This window comes from Enoplosus armatus, chromosome 4, assembly GCF_043641665.1.
Source record: "Enoplosus armatus isolate fEnoArm2 chromosome 4, fEnoArm2.hap1, whole genome shotgun sequence".
NCBI classification, from domain to species: Eukaryota; Metazoa; Chordata; class Actinopteri; order Centrarchiformes; family Enoplosidae; genus Enoplosus; species Enoplosus armatus.
In genome coordinates this window covers 17,976,543-17,998,923 of record NC_092183.1, presented here as the reverse complement: position 1 = coordinate 17,998,923, position 22,381 = coordinate 17,976,543, and the positions used below count along the sequence as shown (strand labels likewise).

General features: G+C 41.5%; 3 protein-coding genes across 3 annotated transcripts; all 3 read right to left on the bottom strand.

Moving 5' to 3' along the window:
- Nucleotides 1-559: 559 nt before the first annotated feature.
- LOC139283802 (uncharacterized) lies at nt 560-4,502 on the bottom strand. Its single transcript, XM_070903843.1, has 5 exons — nt 4,250-4,502; nt 3,777-3,943; nt 2,955-3,211; nt 1,998-2,873; nt 560-1,567 (listed from the first exon to the last, which is right to left on the bottom strand). Exons 1-5 carry the CDS (start codon nt 4,500-4,502, stop codon nt 1,174-1,176), a joined length of 1,947 nt encoding a protein of 648 aa, XP_070759944.1. The 3' UTR covers nt 560-1,173.
- Nucleotides 4,503-6,299: 1,797 nt separating this feature from the next.
- gda (guanine deaminase) lies at nt 6,300-16,056 on the bottom strand. Its single transcript, XM_070904779.1, has 14 exons — nt 15,826-16,056; nt 14,707-14,795; nt 14,272-14,443; nt 13,844-13,931; nt 11,050-11,155; nt 10,281-10,308; nt 10,061-10,168; nt 9,745-9,852; nt 9,535-9,632; nt 9,236-9,303; nt 8,727-8,873; nt 8,330-8,448; nt 8,200-8,227; nt 6,300-8,100 (listed from the first exon to the last, which is right to left on the bottom strand). Exons 1-14 carry the CDS (start codon nt 15,952-15,954, stop codon nt 8,024-8,026), a joined length of 1,365 nt encoding a protein of 454 aa, XP_070760880.1. The 5' UTR covers nt 15,955-16,056; the 3' UTR covers nt 6,300-8,023.
- Nucleotides 16,057-18,646: 2,590 nt separating this feature from the next.
- Nucleotides 18,647-21,717, bottom strand: c4h9orf85 (chromosome 4 C9orf85 homolog). Its single transcript, XM_070904790.1, has 4 exons — nt 21,572-21,717; nt 21,141-21,247; nt 20,296-20,409; nt 18,647-19,674 (listed from the first exon to the last, which is right to left on the bottom strand). Exons 1-4 carry the CDS (start codon nt 21,671-21,673, stop codon nt 19,455-19,457), a joined length of 543 nt encoding a protein of 180 aa, XP_070760891.1. The 5' UTR covers nt 21,674-21,717; the 3' UTR covers nt 18,647-19,454.
- Nucleotides 21,718-22,381: the final 664 nt, after the last annotated feature.

Genomic DNA, 22,381 nt, shown 5'->3' with positions numbered 1-22,381 from the left:
TTTTGATCTCGGCGTTGCCCGTACAGAAAGCGACACAATAGATAAACCCAAACCGCCCACCGTTCCTCTTCTTCTTTCCCATTTAATAGCGGGTTGCAACCAGGATTAAGGCGCATTACCGCCACCCACTCGCTGGAATGTGGACCCGGAAGAACAACTTGGTAAATCACCAGTCCAGTTTCTCCTAAATTACTAAATAAATAAACTGCTGTAGATTAAATAAACGTGTCAGACTTCTTTCAGTCCACCCGTGGTTCCTCTTTAGTGTTTCTGTTTCCAGAGTATGTTTGGCTCTGTTATGATGCATTTTCCACAGACAACTTTTATTCTCTCTCGTTTCATTCACTTGTTAAACTTGTTATCTCAAATTATCATACATATTCTCTTATGATACATTTTATATTATATATATAACTATTTATTTGCATTTGTTGTCATTTTTCTCTTACATTCTGAATTATTATTCTTACGTTGTAAACCTTGTTCGGTACGCTTTGGCAATACTGTAACAACACAAAACATGCAAATAAAGCACATCTGAATTTGGATGCTTGCCCATTAGATGCAGTTTCATTCAGTCTGGTATGCTCCAGCCTCACTCGTGTTATGATTTTCACTTCTTTGGTGCTCATTCTCTCTAGTCTCTTCTGAACAGAGGAACAATAACAGTCAATATTTTCCCCCTTTCTTTATTGCATATCATTAGAATACCATTTAAAGAGGTAGCAATCTGGCTACCTTCTGTCAAGTTCATATCAGTTTTAAAATCAAAGCATTGAAAACTAAAATGAGTCTACAGATGTATTTCTTATAATTGTTAAGTGATTTTACACTGATTAGTGTTCTGAGAGGACATAATACACACCACAGTGTTCATCACACATAAGTTTGGCTACATGTTGCCTGTTCAATTCACCATTACCTTAGAAAAACATGATGATGACACCATACAGAAGATACAGTTTGCAATTCCTATAAGGCACTACAGGAACAAGCCCCACATGTTTTGATTTTAGATAAAAAGTATTTAAGCCATATTGCAATCTGTCAAATCAACCTGTGTCTGTAGGTTACAAAATAGAGTTATAGAGTTGTAGTCATACAATAATGTAAAGCTTTATTTATCCACCTTCAGCAGTGTTGCTCCTGTATTGGACGCTGCTCATCTCTTCACTACGACCAGACAACTTGGACTTTACTGAACCTCTTGGAGTCCAACCACTCAAGCTGACTGATTTTCCAGCAGTAACTCAAATCTACATACTTGAGTCTTTTGCTCCGCTGCATCACACTTCTCACTGTCATCATCTTCACATCTGTCCGCGGCAGCTCAATGTGTTGTACCCGACCAAGTGGCCTAAGAGGTAAGTCTGCCGAATCTGCAAAGGGATACAGGTCCACCTCCACTATGCGCAGTACATCCTGTAAAACGCAGTTCAGAGGGCACGGCAGGGAGACCAGTGAGAGCTTCTCCAGTAAAGGAGAACCAGTCAGGAGACACTTGAGCGACCTCTTCAGGAACATCCAGGACATGACAGGCTTCATTTGGCTGTGCTCGTAGGAGAATCTTCAGGGGAATGAGAGACACAAAATAAATGAATAAAAGAAGATTACTTTTATAGGAAGTCAAGGTACCTTCATCAAATTATGATTGCGTTGGATGCAGTGGGTTGTGCCTACAGAATATTTGAAGTGTATTACAATTTATTTTGATTGAAATTTTGTGACCTGTTTCCACAATCAGCCTTAGAGACAAAACTAAGGCAAAATAACAGGTTATTGTTAAAGCGTGTAACAATGTGCTGTGTTGTATGCATGCTTTAATGAAAGGGTCTAAACTCATTATGTGCTTTGCATCACATCTGGTTGCTTGTTTTTAGCTCTTACTTTGCTTTTGTTTTGTATGCTGCTGATATACCTTTATGATGCCGGATTAGGAGGAAAACAATCTGTCAGTAGTTCCTAGTGTACTACTACCTAGTCCACCTCAGCCTTACTTGAGTGTGAGAGAGCAGAGGTTAGGCAGCTGTGGAAGATCCCGATCGTCCCACTGACCATCCTCATCCTCTTCTTCCTGTGACGTGGTGGGAGGCTCAGCAGAGATGAGCAGGTCTCTGAGTCTGGGACAGGCCTTGATGACCTCCAGTAGAGGGGTGTGAGGGCTGGTTTTCACCCCCTCCAGGGTGACAGAGACCAAGGAGGAGCCTGCAACCTGCAAGGCAGGAAAGAGATCCACCAGAGGGCCTGGGTAGTGTACTGAGAGGCTCCGCAGCTGGCCTGACCACGTCTGAAGGCCTGCGGCTAACAGGGACCCCTGGCTTCTTCCTCTAGCATCTTCATAATTATCAACGTTCACAGAGATGGAGTAGATGTTTGGACACAAATGACTTAAACTGTCCAGAGAATCACATGATAAGCCCTTGACGTCCTTTAGGTGCAGCATCAGGAGTTCATCACCTGACAAAACTCTTCCTCTCCTTTTTTCATCCGCTTGGTTCTGAGAGCAACTTGGCCCTTCATCTCTACCTATATCTTCCTCACTCTCACTACCATACGCCTCCCACAATATTCTCTCCTCCTCTTCACCTTCATCTTCCTCATCTGATGCTGCTCCTTCTCTCTTTTTCCCCCAACTGTCCATGCCCTGCCTGTGCCTCCACTCCCTCCACACCTCCCCCAGCCTGGGAACTCCTTCTCTGTCAGCGAACTCATCTGTCTGGCCGAACTCTCCGTGCTGGATGAGACAGCAGGCCTGCTCAAGGCCCACCATGGCCACTCTCTCCAGACAGGGCAGGGAGAGGAGGAGGTAGGCTGCTGCCGCCACAGGGTCTCCCTCTTGTTCCCCAAACCCAATATCCAGAGCGAGCAGACTGCTGAGAGGGGGGGGCGGCGGCGGTGCAGAGAAAGAAGGGGAAATAAAAGATTCGGATGTAGAGGCGCAGCATGAAGATGACTTAGACGGACAGCCAGAGGACGAAAAGGAAGCCCCACCTCCAAGAGGAAGTAGTGCAGCAGGGGAAAGTAAATGACAGCGGGATACATCCAGATGGCGCAGCAAACGGCAGCGGTGGGCAATCGTCCTGATTACACATCTGTCACAAGGTGTACCAGCCAGGGAGAGCGAGCGCAGGGCAGGTAGACAGCAGAGGGTTTCAGACAGGACCTTTGAAGGCAGCTGCTGGGCTCCAGATAGGTCCAGACTCCACAGACCCTGAGACAAAAAGGAGGAAATAGAAAAGGCATTAAGGAGTAATAGGCTGGACACAAAATATCAAAAGAAACAAAACAACTTTTACTATCATGATCAGATTAATTGTGTCTACAACAAAAGTTTTTTTATTTTGGGAGCTGTAATTTTTGTCCTATATAACCTATTGTCATGCAAAATTATACCATAGAAAAAAATATTATTTTAATGAAAAATATTGGCTTCATACTCAGACACAATGTTTAAAATATGAAGGATATGCATGTAAGGTGTTGATTGTGCAATCAGGGCCCCACTCATCAGAGTAATATTCTTAATATTTTTGGACATTCACACATACAACAGTTAACAACTTTTCAGGTCTCACATTTAGCAGTAATCTTCCAAACTGTGGGATACACGGACATAAAATACAAACCAGTGAGTTAACAGCATAAAAGTCAGACATATTCCTCTTATAAATAACTGATCCAGCATCTGTGCAGCTCACTCTATTGCTGAAAGACAAAATATACAATAGCCATGTAGCTAATGAGGGCAGAGACATGGAGACTGGTTTCCATCTGACCTGGCAACGTGCAGCTATGTGGGGACAGAGGGCGGAGGTGACCAGACCAGGACACCTTTCCAGAGACAGGCTACGGAGTTGGGGGACCAGCAGGAGGTGGAGGGCTGCCCGGGACAACTGCTTTCTGGTGCACAGCAGCCAAGTCAGCTCTTCGACCAGTTCACCCGCTATAGAGATGTGTTGTAGCAGGATTAGAAGTGATCAATCACTCTGTAAATCACTTCATCTGTACATAACGTGGAGTTGTGAACATTGTTTGAGTACATGAAGAAGAAAAACATCTGCGACCCCTGACTCTAGCTGAGAGTAAATAAATGAATTCTCCTTAAGGGCAGACTTTAATTTTCATTCATATCTCAAGCATTTTGCTGATACTGTGAATCAGTATACTGCAGCTCACATGGTTAATGGACATATTACCTGTAAGAGAGGGACACAACATGTGATCATTAAATAAACCCACACAAACTCACGCAGTAAGTTGAAAGGCCCCATGATGTGTCTGAATGAGTAATGGTCCAGGTAGTTGTCAGCATAGTCTTTCACCCACACTTCCTTCATGTTGTCAGCGAGGCTCAGCAGACACAGCCGCGTCAACGAAAGGACAGAGCCATCTTCATCTGTCTTCCTGCAGCTCCCCATCCAGTCCATATGCCTCCTCATCCTCCTCCGCACGGGCCAAGCCCTCGCCCCACCACGTTCACCCGCAGCCCGAAACAGAGGCATGGCCGGACAGCAGTGGCTAGTTTCAGAGATGATTGGATGAACAGGACAGAAAAGACAAAAACAAAAACATATTTCTGATACCAAAAATGATGTTTGCTTTTTCAGACTTTCTTTACACTTTACGCATTTTTTCTTGCAAATTACTGAATTATTCTGACCTCTTCTAAAAGATAAAGTAAAAAAATAAATTAAACAAAATCACTTTCAATTGGTCATTTGCAACCAGTGATGAGGTTTCAAAGGTAGACATTGCTTTGCCTTAAAGGGACACAAGTAAAACAAAATGGGAATTAATGGTGTAGACTATGAAACATATTATGTAATTTATATGCTATTATACGTTCTCATCATCTTCACCATTATCACAGACAAGCTTCTGTGTACAAATTGTACTTGTGTAGGAAGATGGGAATAGAAAGGAGTTCACATAAATCCTGTCTCTCTGCCTCTCGTTGAGGTCAATGTTCACATAGCAACTATTATTTTTTGTAAAATAAGAAGAGACATTGTGAGGCACTAGACTGTGTAATCCCACTTGTATACACTATTCATGACTTTTAATGTCCATATCAAGTGAATTCAACTGAGCAGAGAGAGATCGATCCATTCAAGAGGAACATTTCCTGTTGCATTTAGACCTACCTGTCAATCAAGAGATTCTTTAGGTCCAATAAGAAAGAGGACAGGTGTATAAAGCAAAAGAAATGTGTAACAACTTTTGCTCATACTCGATCCACAGAAACACTTCCTGATTAGTTAGCTTCCTGAATATTACAGCCCTGAGTTTGGTCTCCCAGGCACAACTTCCTCTCAAGCTGTACGGGCTGTTGCCAATAAATCACGGGCCAACCTTGAACCCTAACCGTTGCCTCAATCCTAAATCCAGCACACGCGACTAGTCTACACACATTGACAATTCGTTTGCTTTAGCGGCGGGGCACAGCCAGAGAGGCAATGTCTCCCTGAAAGACTAAGCCTAGGGCAAAATTCCCCAATTTCAAAATTGGAGCTATGTTCAAAGCCGATATGCAGTTTCAAATACGTGACCCATAACACTCTGAAGGCTATTTTGCAGACTATAATGTTATAGGCAATGTATTGATAAAAGATGACATTCAAAACTGAAAAAAATCAGTGACTCCCTATAACTTTAAAAAAAACGTGCATATTCACATCCACTACGACATACAACTTCTGCAACATTTAAAGTTACTGAGAGAATTAAAATATGTGTATTTTCCCCCAAAAAATACAAGAGACAACAAACGCCCTCATAAAATGTAAGATGAAAGTGGCTGGGCAAGAAAGAATACAAGCAAATATGTTGGGGGCTCCTTAACCTTCATATTTCCTAGTTTCTACTTTTTTATTACTGGCTGCAAATAAACATTGGACCGTTAAGTGAGAAAATATGTTTGTAATTTGGGTAACCAAGAAGAGTGGAGGTATGAGATACTGTATGAGATGCATTTGAAGTGTCCCCCTCTAGTGGCTGTGAGTGGCAGCATGGCTTCTTCACCTCAGTGCACGAGCTTTAATGGTCTATTTGAAGTGCAGCAGGAGGACATGACTATAGTCATCTTCACGTCTCTCTTCTGCCATCTCACCTTCTCAGCTGTCTGACCCAGATGGTGAAGATCATCTATTAAAGAAGCTGTTGAACTGGTCTGTTAGTGGGCTGGAAGGGTCAATGGGCATTTTGTTAATCTATCTTTTACCTACATCCTGGGTTATGAACCCTGATCAGCAACTGCAATAACTGCAGGAGAGATAAACAGCATAAAAAAAAAGACTTGATGGTTTTCGTCATTTTAATGTCCCGTAATGTGACACGTCAAAGAGTACAGAGTGCCTTTTACGTGTACAATTTGGTCTCAGAGTGATATGTTGTGATAAAAATTGGCTATATTTCAGTAAAAATGAAAGTTAAAAAAAAGTAAACTTGCCTTAAATACATTCTAATTTATCAAGACAAACAGATCCATTCAGCAATCAGTCCATTTCACTTCCCTTCATTTCCCAACATTCATAAGACATTTTGTAATAGTAATATAAAGTGTACATAAGTGTATTTAATTTGCGTGGCCCTTAAAATCAAACAATCGCAGTAGTAAAAGCATTTGAATTGGTGAGTAAAGCTAAGGTTAAGATGACAAAACTATAAAAGGCACCAGTTTGCAATTTCACTTTCCACTCAATCCAATCAGGATATGGATTTTGAGTCAAGTGTTAGCACTGCTAAACGTTACAATAAAATGATATACAGAGAACAGTCCCATAACTGGAATGGTAACTTCAAAGTTTGTAACATGAGTCCCCACTGTTGTTAAGGCTGCGACCCCAGCAGAGTCCCTAGAGTTTCCTTGTGTTTTCCCCTTCACTGTGATCCCGGTGCTCCTCTGTCTCTCTTTGTTAATGGCTTGGGGTTTGTGTGTGTTGGCGTGGGGTCCTCATTCGTCCCTCTCCTGGCTCCCGGCTCCGCTCTCCCTACACACCCGTCTGCAGGCTGCTCGCCTGTCTCTCATAAGTTCACCTGACCGCAGTATATCTAAGATTGTTGTTTCAACCTCAGCGGTAGCTACGCTCAAGGCCAGTTTCCTTTCTAAGTAGATTCTGTATCTTTGTGTTCTCGTGTACTACGTCTCTCCTGTGTCCCTGGATCGTCACCTGCATGTCTGTCTCTGTCAGCCCGCCACACTTCCCCTCACTCCCTCTGCTCACAGCCAGCTCCTCCATCACCATCACTCACTCCTGCTGCCATCGGATTCCACTTTCCTGCCACCAGGCCCCATGCAAATCCTCACCAACAAACTCCATCTCCACCCTGTCTGTGTCCTGCCTTTGGGTCCCTCCTCCCTGTCTCTGTAACAAATGTAGACTGTTTAACAAACTGAGTCAAACTGAAACCGAGTCCAGAGCCTTTGTCATTCAAAACACCTGGATGGAGTGTACAGTGTAAAAACTAAATGAGTTATGATTATAACTCAAGTCAATCTCAGTCTTCTGATCATAAAACAAAAAGGTCTACAACAATGTGTACATGAACAAAGAAGATGTAAAAAGTGGTTTGTTAATCAGCAAGTTCTGACGCATGAATATGTAAGTATAAGTATGCAAAACCTGGTAGAGCACCTATCAACCCAGGGCCCTTTGCTGCATGTCATCCCCTCTCTATCTCCCACCTTTCCTGTCTCTCTCTGCCACTATCCATTTAAGTCAAAATTTCCCGTTTCAAAGCCCAGTAATTACCCTTAAATACTTAAAGAACAGACTGAATTCGAGCTCAGCTGACCACAGTCTTGTATGTCATTAAAAGGACATCGCCCGTTCGGTCCTCTGGATTTCATTTGATAGTTCAATGATAATTTCCTTCCTATTTGTATTAGCATCAAAGGAGAGTTTCCAGCTGAGTAAATATTGTATGTCTCAGATACACATGAATTCTGGTAGTTAAAATCCTCTTCAAGCTGACTTTCTTTTAGGCCGTGAGACGAGTGAAGGTGTGTGGAGGGCCGAAGCGTTTACTCTGGTGTTGGCTCTGTGAACGGTACCACCTTCCTCCCGGCCACAAACACCTCCAGTATGTTACGATCGTCACCTGTCAAAGAGGACGTAACAGAGACAAACATAAAGTAAATGGTGAGCAGCACATTAGAGTCTGCAAAGTCTGGACAAACAAACTGAACTTAACACTCACCCAAATTCAAGAACTTTTCCAAAAGAATCTGAAATTGAAGTGATAAATTAGCTGAAATCAAATGGTCTGCTTTTATTAATTTGTGTGTAAATGTGTATAAATAGATTTAAGGCAGTGCCCCACTACCAACCTTTGGTCCATCACACTGGATCAAGTCGATGGGTCCACCAGGAGCAGCTACATTCACCCTCAGGGCATCAAAGTCCTTGCCCACTTCAAAGTTCCCTGTTTGGTCATCCAGGGACAAGGCTACAAACAAAACACATCACATAAAAGAAGCTGTTGTATTCTCTACCCGCCTGTGAAATTGCAATCAGTCATCATTAAAAACGTCTCGTTCCCACAGCTTCTTGTGTACTGAATCAGGCATTTCTGCTGCAACGCTTTAATTCAGAAAGACCCTTCTGCAAGAGAAATCCCTGCTGGTGGAGAACATGACTAACAAAGAGTGCTTGATGTCTTCATTGTAGCTTCTACACAGTGCTACCTGTTGTTTCTGAGTGACAGCAGCTGCTTTTGTGTCTAACCTTGGCTGCCTCCCAGCGTGGCCAGTCTGAACACCTCCTCAAAGGTGAGTGTGTCGTTTTCTGGGTTCTGGATGGTCAAGACTTTGGAGGAGTCCAGAGCTCTCCTCACAGCATCCAGCATAGAGGCCGAGTAGCCGCCCGCCACGTCTGCCACGGCGCAACAAACACAGACCGGATGGATCAAATGAAGACGAGCACAGACACGCATTCACAAACATGCATGGTGGGTATGAAAAAGCAGCATGTCCATTTCAAATTTTCTGATTTCTGCTACTTCGAGGCCTGAAATTAAAAGACCCTGTGACATTTAAGATTTAGATTACATTTTTTTAAACATTCAGTTGGACATTTAAACCAGCAAACAAAGTGATCAGCTGCTGGTCAGATGACCTGCATCACTAAAATGATAAAACATAATTTTACTCCTTCATTATAGTGTAACAAACTTTGTCAAAAGTGTCTCCGGCAGTACTTAGAAGTGAAAATGTGCACAGTAGCTCTGCTCACACCTGTTCCCAGCCCCAACTTCACTTTGTGTTTCAGGACGTTGCGGACGTTCAACACTCCACTGCACAACCTGGGAAGATGGAGAAAGAGAGGTGACTAATACAATGAAACAATGATCAAAATAATTGCATATTATTTTTCTGGTAAGTGATAGATTCAGGACTATTAAAATATTTTGCTTCAGCACATGGATCAATAAAGTTTCATCTGTTGCATATCTTTGCATTATACTGCACTAGGTGCTATTTTAATGTAAAATTTGTGTTCAGATCTTCATGGCATTCGGCCTTGAGAAACTTACGAAATGTTGGAATTGGGACAGTGAGACAAAGATGCTCCTGTCTCTCTGAACAGAGCCAACTCTTCATCAGTGAGGTGGCAGCCATGGGCCATCACTGTCTGTGAATCATCATCATCATCATCACGAATAATTTCAACAACGTTCAGCATTTTTATCAGCATTTATATTTATCCACAGGACGTCTGTCTGTGTGTGTGACTGTGTCCTCACCTTGTCAGTAAGCAGGTTGCATTTGTGATACACGTCTGTGTACGACTCTGATTCAGGAAACAGCTCCTTTACGAGCTTCACTTCCTCAACGTTTTCACTGATGTGACTCTGGAAACAAACATACACATGTCAGGAGGCCAAACGCTTTTCTGCAACATTTGTTTTTCATTATTCCCTGTCAGCATTCTGCCTTTGAAAATGGAGTGTGTGTATTTATTTCATTGTTCAAAAACCCCACAAGCCCAACACTAAAACGGTCTCTATGGCAACAGTCCCCTGTGGACATAGCCTGGTTTGGTTGCCACAGTGAGCTCACCTGAATGTGCAGGTTGTTATTCTTAGCAATTGCTCCCAGTTGTCCGAGCAAAGCTCCTGTGCAGGATGGAGCGAAGCGGGGAGTCACCACTGGTTTCACGAGAGGGTACTACCCAAAAACAAAAAACAGATGAGACAGTGGAGTAACAGAGGATGTAACCAAACTTGATTTTTTTCTTACATCCTTGAATTGTTCTGTTTATTGTGTCATAGAATCTTACCTTTTTGTTCAGGAGCTCTGCAATGAACCTTGAGAGAACAAAACAATGATTGTAATTAAGGAAGCCACAATTACAAAATCTTCTACAATAACTAAAACTTCAATGCAAATTACATCTGCAGGGGATTTTGGTTGTAAATGTCTCTGTATAAAATGGATATGTTTATAGTTTTATTGAGGTTTATGAGGCAAATATCACTTCAGAATCAGGTGCACGTTCTCTGTGATGTGCATACGTGTATTTCTAAAGGTAATACCTAAATAGTAAAAGGGAATTTAAAAGTCAAGGCATGTCAATACAAGAAATGCTATGGTTATGCTGACATTTTCCTTACTCAGAGAGACAAATCTAACTCCCTAAAGATGAACTGTTCCATGGTTCATTGACATGTACATCCCAACTATCTGTTGCTCTCTTTTTCAATCTATTACTTTAAGTGCTAAAACTGATATGTGTGATGACACACATTGACTAAATTCAGTGTAACTAAAGTTGTTGCCTCCAGGAATGTTTTCTGACGAAACAGCCTGTTCTCACACAAGTAAAATCCCCAGCATTATACTGTTGAATGAACTATTATTAATGTTACATAACGCTTTGAAAGGGCACACATGAGCCTCACTTCCTGTTAGACACGGTTTAAAATACAATGGATTTCAGTGTAATTTCACTCAATCAACTGTACACTGTATAGGTAGAGACATACATAACATGCACATAGGTCTTCCAACACATCTGCTATACCCTGTATTAAACACTTAATACCCACCGACAGGTTTCCTCTTGAGACTCCTGACTGGTCTCTTTGTAATGTTTCACAGAGTTGTTCCTGTCCATGCACACCTTGCCCACCAAGGCACGCTGTCCAAAGGCATCTGCAAGAAAAATATGAATAGGAATATGAATAAACATTAATCCGTTAATACCATCAGAAATACTGACAGGGCCCCTCTACAACAAAGGAAGCAATAATGGTGGAACTGCCATAAGGCCATTGTCAATTCAGTTGTTATTGGGCATTATTGGGGCATAATCTTAATCTAATTTGCATTTCATTAAATTGCCAGATGAACCAATCCATTGACACAAAGTGAAGCTGAGACCTAGTGGCCCTCTTTGCCAGGCTGGTAACTCAGTCTCGCTATAGGGCAGTTTTGGGATGAGGAGGAGCATTGAGGTGTGATCAAAAGTTCAGTGGGAATGATGCTTTCAAGTCGATATGAAATAATACACCTTTTTTTTTTTTTACAGCAGAAAGTTGTCATGTGGTAGCAGCAGAAAAAAACCAATAACATTAATGATGGCTCTGTTCCATGCAGCCCTATTAAACCTTGCTGGTGAGCCAGTATGCACAATACCAGAAGCCTGACACTGGGACAGCAAAGTGGAATACAGCCTCTGTAACGTCCCGTCCTGTTTGTCTGTTTTGTCGTATTTTTCATGTTCCCTGTTGAGTGTTGCACATTTCCTGTTTTATTTTGTAGTACTTACCTCTCCTCGTTTCAGACACTTCATTTCCTGCCCTTGCGTGTTTCCCGCCAGCACGATTACCTGTCCCTCATTAGTTACTCGCCTGGGTGTATTTAGTCTGTGTTCTCCCCTCCTTCTGTGCCAGTTCGTCCTCCGTGATAAGCGTTCCAGTGTTATTCTTAGTGTCTCACGTGTTTTCTGGATTTTTGATCATTGGTTTGACTACGCCTCTGCCTTGTCTGACTGATTGCCCGTGTACCAAACTCTGCCTGTATTAAGTAAAGACGGAGTTTTTGCTTTAAACCTTCCCTGTCTGTGTTGTGCATTTGAGTCCTCCACCTTGTGAGCCTGTTCGTTACAGCCTCAATTAATGTTATTAGTTAAAACTGTGCTTTCCCACTATGACATGTCAAAATGTCTGCTGTGAAAAAGGTCTATGTCCCAGTGGAACATTTCCACAGTAAAGATGCGTTATTTGTACCAACAAACAAATATCGGGTCTTGTTTCACCTGTTAGGTTGGATCAAATTACACCTTAATCATTCTGTCATTCATTCATATCATTCAGTTCAGTCTGAGCAGAGGCCTAATAGAGCTTTAATCACAGCAGGAAAAGCACAGGTGTAATTGATAACATCAAAAATGACTGCATTCCATTTAGGTGAGCTAGTCGCTGGACCCTGGTGTTTGGCTGGCTCACAGACATAGCTTAATGGAACACTTAACAGAACTGAGACATTGTTAATGAACAAATTTGGTTTCACCTTTTCCAGTTATGACAAGTCAAAATATCTGAATGTCTGAGGTGAAAAAGGTCTGTTGAAATCACTCCTGCGAGTATACAGAGTCTTTACTATAAATCACCTGCTAGAACAAGGGAAAGAACCAGGACAGAGGATTTTCGTGAGAACACCATGTTATGTTAACTATTGGCAATGTATTAATAGTATAATTATCATTAATACTGTTGACTGAACCACATATCAGTAAAAAAACTTGACAGTACAGATGGTGTGTGGTTGGGAGAGGGGCGCACGTGAGAAGTGACACCCACCCATGTTATGTATAGTAATAAGGTTCTGCTTGTAGTGTAGTGTAGTGTTACAGACACTGTACATGATCAGTCACTCAAGGACTGTGAGAGAGCTTTGTGCTACTGTGACCAAACATTTCCAGTCAAATCAGGCAGAACATGTACACATATCAGATTTCCCCGGGACCTTGAACTTAGGACCTTACAAGATTCTTGCCTGAGAAAATATAGAACTTTGGATTTTGTATCACAGAGAAGAAAGTAAGCATGAATCTTAAGTCTATGCGGAAATACGCTTGCATTGAATAACAGTTTTCTACGAAGTGGAACAGGACAAAGGTGAGGGTTCAACAACCTTGGGTACACAAAATGCCTGCGTAAAGCTGCCAAAGCCAGTGCTCAATTCGGTATGGTTGTATCGTTACACATTTATGTGAGTGTGTGTGTGTGTTTAGTATTGCACAACGTGACACCCAGTCGATAAGGACAAGACATAAAGGTGAATAGTCACCAGACCCAGTTAAGACTACCAAGGCAAAGAGGACCATTCTGTCTTTACAGAGTGTAGAAAAACATATCCGCTGATTGAAGCACTGTCAGTTTAAGGATAATGAAAGTTATGAATAACAGACTTATATTACAAGATGTTTCCAAAATTTGTATTCACTTTTTAAGCAATAGCCTCCTCGTGTACCAGATTTTACCTGCCATGAATACATATGTACTGTACGTATGAACTGTCAACATCACAACCACCCACAGGTCACCTCATTGCTCTGAGGTGATCATTTTAAACTATTTTACAGTATATCATGGCCTATACCAAAGCTCTTCTAGTAACGTGCAACAGCGGCAGCATTTGACTTTAATTGTCTCACAACACTTCCACACTTCCACACTTTCGTTTCTGACTTCCAAGTCCACGGTCTACATTACAGATAGAAAACACTGAAGAGGGCCAATGTTTAAAAATAAAAGAGATTTAGGTCAAAATGTGTGTGTGTGTGTGTGTGTGTGTGTGTGTGTGTGTGTGTGTGTGTATGTGTGTAGGACATCTTACTTGCTATCTGGCCCAACAGGAGAGAGGCATCTGTATGTATAGTAGCAAAGTAACATGCAGTGGTTGTTCCGTTTCTCAGGGTCCTTTTCTGTAAAGCACAGGGATCATATTACAGGATTAAGACGACATTCAAACATTTTTTCCCCTTTTCTATACGTTGTTAAGCCCCTAAATGGTTCACACCCTTCTCAAATCATTGGCTGTGTGACAATAGAGGGGGCCTCACTTAATTTTTCACTTTTGCAATTGGTCCTTAGGCAAATTGCAATGCCAGGGGTTAGTTACACACACCACACCTATTATTCTTGTAGTGTTCCCCAAAGCTCAGTTTTGGCTCGCTGCATGTCTTTAATGCACAAAGTGTGGCTGATGCACAGCAACTGTACACATTTTGATGCCCACTTATTTCATCATGCTAACAAACTCACCACTACTGTAGTGTAGACCCTGTTGGCAAACTCCAAGTCCTTAAAGCGTGACTCCACAGGGAAGGTGTAGGTATTGAGCCACTGCAGTAATGGCATGTCCAGGGCGGTGCCGGCATAGCTGTACTGGGGTGCATGGATGTGGGTGTCCACCATTCCTGGTATGAAGAATTCACTGCAGTGCAGCAAGCCATGAAAATAGTTCACACATACAGTATTGTTTTTTATGGCCAATGCAAGAAATAATGCAAAGATGCACACTCATGTTTTACTTTCTAGTGGTTTAATAAATATGACTGCTGATGCAGAGAAGACCTGGCGTTCATCTCTGCCGACCAGCGTCACCAAACAGTGTTACTGAAGTAATTTAATGTCTAGCCCTGTAATACTGATGCAAAATTCTTTATATTCAGTAATTAATTGATGTATTCTTCTTACTGCTGTGCCAGTTGAATGACTTCAGGTGGACTGAATCCAAAGGTCTGAGACACACTGTCTAGCTCCGCCCCTTTCCCAATGAAAGCAATCTGATGGCAGAATGGAAATCAGCTAAGAGCTATTGGAAGAAAACATGATTATATGATTTGTATGTATATGAGAGTAAGCTGTGAGAGCTGAAAACACCATATATGTTTGCTTAAAGAGGCAGTTTTTTGTCCCCAGGGGGAGGAATATCTGAAGTGCAAACCACAGTGTATTTAACATTTAGCTTACAGATTCATCAACAACTTCTATAACAAGATACATGACATTCTGTATACACTTGATCCACCTCCTTAATAACCAGCCTATGATTTCCACAATGGGCAATACTGTGTTTCCTTATTGATAACACCAGATGTTTTGTGAAGAACACAATGGATTTTGACTTCTTGGAGATGAGCACAGAAGGATCAGCAGTCAGCAGGTTCCCATTTAAAGCATTTATTATCTTTTCTTTCAGTTGAGTCAGGTGTCGTCACGGAAGAAACTACTCACTCAACGCACTCAGGAACAATCCATCTCAACCAAAGTGCAAACACTAAATGAACTCAGTGAACCTGTGTCAGCAGCCTAATGAGCCCACCTGAGCCAGCTTCCAGGGAGGGTGCTCCTGGGCTCCTCAGTCCAGCAGTCAGAAGACCCCCACCTCCAACACCAGAGTCTGGAGTATTCTGTGTTTCTCAGGATGGCTCACGGATGTGGAATGAATTTTAATCCCACTTGTTGTATTTGAAGAGGCCACTTCAGACTGTCATTAGGGATTTTGTGTCTTAGAGCTCAGTGTGTGCCAAATTGTGAAAGTTGCTCAGCAACAGCTCACTGTAGTAGACAATTAAGGTATTATCTAACAGATTTACGCCTTTAACGTATTTTACACCAAACGGTGCGAATGTTGCCTTTCTAGGAGTAGCGACAGTGAGCTGTGGATATTTATGAAATTATAGACAGCAACCAGGCGCGTGAGTCGACGTGTGAGCTCGCGGTTTTGTTTTCAAAACCACGAATAGTAAAGCTTTTTTAAACACTTCTAAATACGAGCAAACGCTGTTTTAGATCATTTAGAATTAGACAAACCTTCCCCTCTGTATCCACTCCCAGGAGCGCATCTTCCAGGACCTGCAGCGCTGTCTGCTGGGTCGAGTGGATAAATGTTCCCCTGTAGACGTGCGCAATTTGGGTGGTGGGTTTGTTGGAGTTTGCCATCCCTTCCACAGATCAGTCGGAGTCGAGCAGTGAGACACCTACAACAGTGTGCCGGTTATTTTGTCCTGGGGAAGCTCTGATCGCAGAGACGCACAAGGACTCACGACTCCACCTGACGGCAAAGACAATCTGCAGCCAATGAGAAGATAGGGTGTGTGTGTCTGTGCGCGTGTGCTGGGGTTTGTCCGATCGTCAAGTTGTTAGATTTAACGATACACCGGCCGCAGAGTCACCGATACTGCGTGAGTCTGTTAACAAAAAAAAAAAAAGAGATGTTTCCAGTCTTTGCAGTCTTTCCAGTTTTTGATTTCCAGCTGATGGCACATACCGCTCGTTATCAATGTTTGTATCTCAGAGACAGGTCAGAGTGTTGGTGTCATGGTGTCACTGAAATGAAAGCAGCAGCTCAGCAGCTCAGTCTCTGCACACAATGTTTGGTCAAACTCGTTAATTGTAACCAGTTCAGCAACTTGTGGCCAACAGAAAACATTTTCCTTGTTTGGTCAATGTCCTTTAGGTGAAACGATCTCTAGGTTGAGAGTAGCTCCGGGACCTGTGAGTTCCTAAGCGCGCACCAAATTATTTCAATTTACAGGTTTTGAATTCCTGTCGGCCTCAATGCTGATTCCTGCAATCAAACTGCACTTTGGGTTGGAAGCTGCAGGGAGAGAAGGCTATATATAGATAGCTTGAGAGAGGACGTTCTGTGCCATCTGTCTTTCAAGAGTGACAGCAGCAGGTCTGTGTCCAAACATACATAAGAGGCCACGCAAAATAATATCAACACTTCCTCAAGAGCCAGTCAGCATTTAGACATGTACAAAATCCTCATTTCTCATTCATTTCCGGTCACGGGTTCCTCTTTGTCAGTGCACATCACCCAAGTTTGGCATAAGTTGTCATGGTGTTTTGAGACGTGTTTCCTCATATTAAAACGTGTTTCGACAGCACTTCACATTCCATCTCCATAATAACAAGGTGATTATGGAGTGGTTATTGCTAATGTTAGGGTTTAAGTTTCGTAATTGGGTAATAATGGAGCAGAAGCATTTGGGAAGAACATATCAGAATAGTGTTGTTAAAAGAGGCCAAATTACAGCATGATGGGGTAATGAAAATATAGTAGCTACAATACCTTCACAGCCACAACTGAAATTTCTCTTCCCCTACTCTTCCAGACGTTCCACCTAGATTGGACTAGATTTTATGTCTTTATTTGATAGTGATAGTGGAGACAGACAGAAATGGTGGGGAAAGAGAGTCGGGGTATCACATGCAGCAAAGGGTGAGCACAGTGGGGAATCCAGGGACTCGCTGCTCAGTGCATTTGCACCCTCACCACTCGGCCATCAGGTATCCCTGCATTCCTTCTTTTGAAATGTGTCTGTTTCTTTAAACACTGTATCTTGAAACAGAGAGGAGTTTCCGTGCGCTAACACAGCTTGAAAAGGAGAGCATCACCCATTTCTCCTTTATTCCCCTCTTATATTGTCTTTGTTCACCCTCTGATTAACATTTTAAGGGTTCATATTTTTCCAAAACACATATGTATGTCCAACTAAGTAGCTCACACACTCAACAGTGAAAAGTATAATGAGGATGAACCCTGACTTTGACGCTCAGTATACTGCAATGCAATTCAGCAGAACCACAACAAAAACTGAACATTACAGCCCCCATCAAGGTAGAATGTATAGCAGTGCTGTTGTATTAGGCTGCATTCGGTTTACCTAGTAAACTCCCCCTCACTCTCTCCTCCTTCTCCTCTCTTGTACTCAGGCTTCTCTGTGCTGGACCATCAGGACCTGTCCTGGGATGTCTCTCTCCCTCTGTGTGTTTGTTTGTTTGTTTGTTTGTTTGTTTTTTTCTCCTCTCTGTGTAAATGCTGCCGTCCTCTTTCCAGGTCTCTATGGTGGAGAGGAGGTGGTGTGGCTCAGACTCACCTGAAGCTGCTCAGCTGTCCTTTTCACTTATGTTTTACTATCCACATTTTGTCATCTTAACTGTATATACTATGATTTTCTGTTACAAATCTATTTTGTACACCTGACACCTATTGCATGTCTGTCCGTCCTGAGAGAGAGATCCCTCCTTTGTTGCTCCTCCTGAGGTTTCGTCTCTTTCTTCCCCGTTAAAAGGGTTTTTTGGGGGAGCTTTTCCTCATTCGGACAGAGGATGCTGTATGCTATACAGATTGTAAAGCCCCTTGAGGCAAATTGTGATTTGTGAAACTGAGCTATATAGATAAAATTGACTTGACTATGTCATCTGGGTAATTTGGACTCAGCAAAGTTACCCAGATAGTTCAATAAACCAGTTAGCTGGGACAGACTCCAGCGTCCATATCAGGTCAGAGTGTTGAACTTTCAGTCATGAGTGTATAAGCAGAACAAAGCCATGTGAGAAATACATCAAATGAGCTCAGAGATTAATCCATCCATGTCACGATGTCCCATTTCCTAATGAGGAAGTAAGGTTTGAAATATTGCCACATTCTTTTAAATGTATTGACCCCACATGATGATTACAACACACACTTATTTTATGTATACAAAGCACTCTTTTTTTCCATGTAACTGCAGGCTATTCAGTGGCGGGAAGTGTGAAGAGTGGCTGCAAATAATGAAGAAAAATGTAGAAGAAGAGGGGAAGATCAAAAGTCTAGCCCAAAACAGTTATATTCTGGTACATTTAGTACTTTAATACACGTAATATGTCTACCTATAGAATATCTATTTTTTGTTATACTGAGATGGGTTTCTAATATTTATTCTACCGTCACTGATATAAAGGCAGTGGCCAAAATATTAGAAATACTTCTCATTACAACACAATACAATTAAACAACATCAAAAACTACAGCCTCCAAAACCATCATAAAGTTGAATAAACAAAACCTGAACATTATAATCGTCATGAAGGTAGCATTTATTGCAGGGCTGTTGTATTAGACTGTATTAGTTTAGCTAGAGTGTAAATATAGAACATGAGAGTGCATGATAGGGTCAGTATTTCAGAGTCAGTTACCGATTTCCTGGCAAAGCATCTACTTCTGCTTTTAGGGCTGCTGATACTTCAAGGCTTCTATACATAATGTACAGAATTATATATATAATATATATATATATATATATATATATATATATATATTATATATATAATCTCCAATATCTCCATTAGGCATCGTTTGTGAATGGGTTTGTGAAAGTGCAGCACATTGTACAGCCCATTCATCTTCATTTGCAGTACTTTAAATAGAAAATGATACATAACCATCTGAAATATTCCTGATCATCTGGTAGCTTTTGTCTACTCCACTGCCACAGTGATGACGTCAACTCATCACCTCCAGTTTGTGCATCAAATCAGCAACACTTGTTGATTTTCCTTCATTAATTTGAGTATGGTCACATCTCAAACCTCATTCTGAATTTTATGAGAAAACTTGTTTTGCATATTTGTAAAAAAAAAAAAGAAAAGGAAAAAGAAAAAAAAAGTCTTTAGTCTTTAACATTGACTCGGGATACATCTGGGAGCACATCACACTTGTCCTGTGTCTTCTTTGGTACTGAGTTACGATCAAAATCCTCTCCATCATCATCATCATCATCATCATCATAATCACTGTCCAAATCATCCTTGTCCTTCCCTCGTCCACGTCCTTTCTTTGTCTGTTCACCATCTTCTTCTTGCTCTATCTTGTCCTCTTGTGAGTTTACTCTACACAGTGAGAGACAAACAAAATGAGTCAGTGTCAACTGTTGTCATATTTACTTGTACTCTTACAAGAAAACAAAGGAAAAGTCCCTCAGGCCTTGTTTCGAAAGTCATAATGTAACCAAAGAAACAGATAAAATGATACATGGGAATAAATGGATGCCAAAATGTTGAATGAAAATAATTTGTGTGAAGGGCATTAAATGGGGAAGTAAAGACTGATGCTAAAATGTTGTCAATAACTGTAGTAATTTCCAAGAATCTGCTGTAATGTATCTTACTGTCCACAAGATGGCAGACTTGCAGTAGAATTTACTGTATGCGCTTGATAATGATGAAGAATACAAAGGTTGACTTTATCCTACCTCCTGATAAAGAACACATGTACAACAATTCTTACAATCGTTAAGATACAACGTGAGGACATTTGAAGGGAATGGCTTTTTTTTTAGTCACTGATGGCAAGAAAAACATGCAATTGGCTACATTGAACAGAGGTAGATTTTCAGTAGATTTGTAAGCAGAAAGGTTGATCATTTATGTACGGTAAGAAGACAAAATGACTTAGTCATTAATCGTTTGTATGCATGAATCTCCACACACAAACACACTCGGACCACTCACGGAATAACGATATCCTCTTTCTTCCCACACTTGCAGCAGATCTCCAGCTGAAGGGAACAGGGCTTACAAATGATGTGATACGCATCCTTCACCGTCTTTTGGGAACACTTGACACTGAAAGAGGAAAACATGCACAAATCAGTCATCAATTTCCACATTGGAGCCAACTACAACAGGCTTTTGTTTCCAACACATCCAAAACACTTTACTGCACATATACAGCCGTGTGACACACCTGCAAAGACTGTATGAGTCTGACTGTTGCATCCCTGAACTCAGCTGATAAAGCAGAGGTTTGTCATTTTAACAGGAGATTACTGGATATTTTCAGGACATCAGGAGTTTTCCTGAGTGCCAGCTGACCTGACCAAACTAAAATGTCCCATGCTGTTTGGTGGTCCCGCATGTGGCAGACAAATCCATTCAATCAGTCTGCTCCTTTTAATCAAAGTCTGCCCCTCTGTGTCAGAGATTCTGGGATCTCAAAGTGATGCCTTCACATTTCTTATGTAGCCTAACCAGAAGCCAAAAATCCCCCTGTGTAATCATTTTATAACGTTATGAAATGAGGGGGGAAAAAGCTCATCTTAGCTGTTGTGAACCTGTAACCCCAAGTGTTTTGGTTGATAACTTAATACACTGATTAATTAAGTGATAAGTATAATTATAATCCACGTTGATTCTCTTGCTTCATCCTTTCCTCACTAATCGCTTCAGCATCAGTTACTCGCTTGTTTACTGCAACAGCTCGGGTCAGTTGAGATGTGTGCAGTCATGAGCAGTTGTACCAGTGCTGCTACTTTTCTGTGACGAAATGAATTACTGCCATACACAAGTGTACTCACCATTTTCGGGGCTGTGTTAGTGACTTGTATTTGCTGTACTTCACTTTCCACTCAAGAACACCCTTACAATGCTGACAGAGCCCGTCGTGGATCTTTGATTTGGCCTTCTACAAATAACACAAGCAGAGACATGGTGGAAATGTTAAAATAATATTGGCATAACATGGTTTTGACAAAACAACAGTTTGGCAGGTTTTAAAGGAAATGCATTATCATTGACGAGATTGCTACAATGCTACACACAATGCACAATGCTAACGTACAACAATATCGTTTCAAGATGGTTACTGACAAACAAAAGAACACAATAACACATTGTTGATTCTATAACAATATATAATGTAACGTTAACTCAACAGTCCCTTTAGTTGAACTCAGTACTCGTGCAGACTGGCTACACATTGGACATATTACTTCCAAGGTTCACACACCTTCACTTGTACAGTCGCCCCATACTTGTCGTTTTTGAAGGCAGCAGAGTTTTGATGCTTCTGGCCTCGCGACCGAGACACATTACCTTTCTGAGAACTCATCTTTTACTCCACTTTTTACATACACATGTTGTACAGGTACACAAATCCGAAAACCACGCCAGAGAGAGAGTGAGAGAGAGCCCTAACCCGGAAGAAATACGAGCACGTCATGAAACGTCATTGAGGTCAAAACACGGAACCTTCCACTTTTCTCAAAAGTGTTTAAAATATAATTATATAATAATTATATAATAATCAAGACAAAGAGTAGATTGTTGGAATAAAAATATTTTAAAAAATCCTCAGTACTTTTTCGCATTGATAAATACACTTAAATAAAATAGTTCTAGGTCAATGACGTCACCTGAGTGAACGTTAGAAAAACTCGATCGGTGCTGATTGGACTGTGCGTCGCGATAGTAATCTCCGGTTGGTTCTCCAAAATGTCAATCAAAAAAAAGGCAGCCCACTCCGCGGCATCGACAGGGACCGCCCATATATTTCCACACTTTTTACCATTGGTGGGCTAGTTTCATGAACCCTTTTGCTATTTGTCCATAAAGCTGTCAATCACGTCCTTTCTTTTCCTCAGAGGCAAGATAACAAGCAGAGTGATATTCACAAGGAAAGCGGTGATGTTTCGAAGGCAAGTGATACTGCTGAGAGCTGTTTGGCAAACCACCACGGACGTGTGACAAGAATTTAGTACATTTTAGACCTTAATCTAATTTACCCATGTCGCTGCTGAGCTCTATACACTTGAACGTT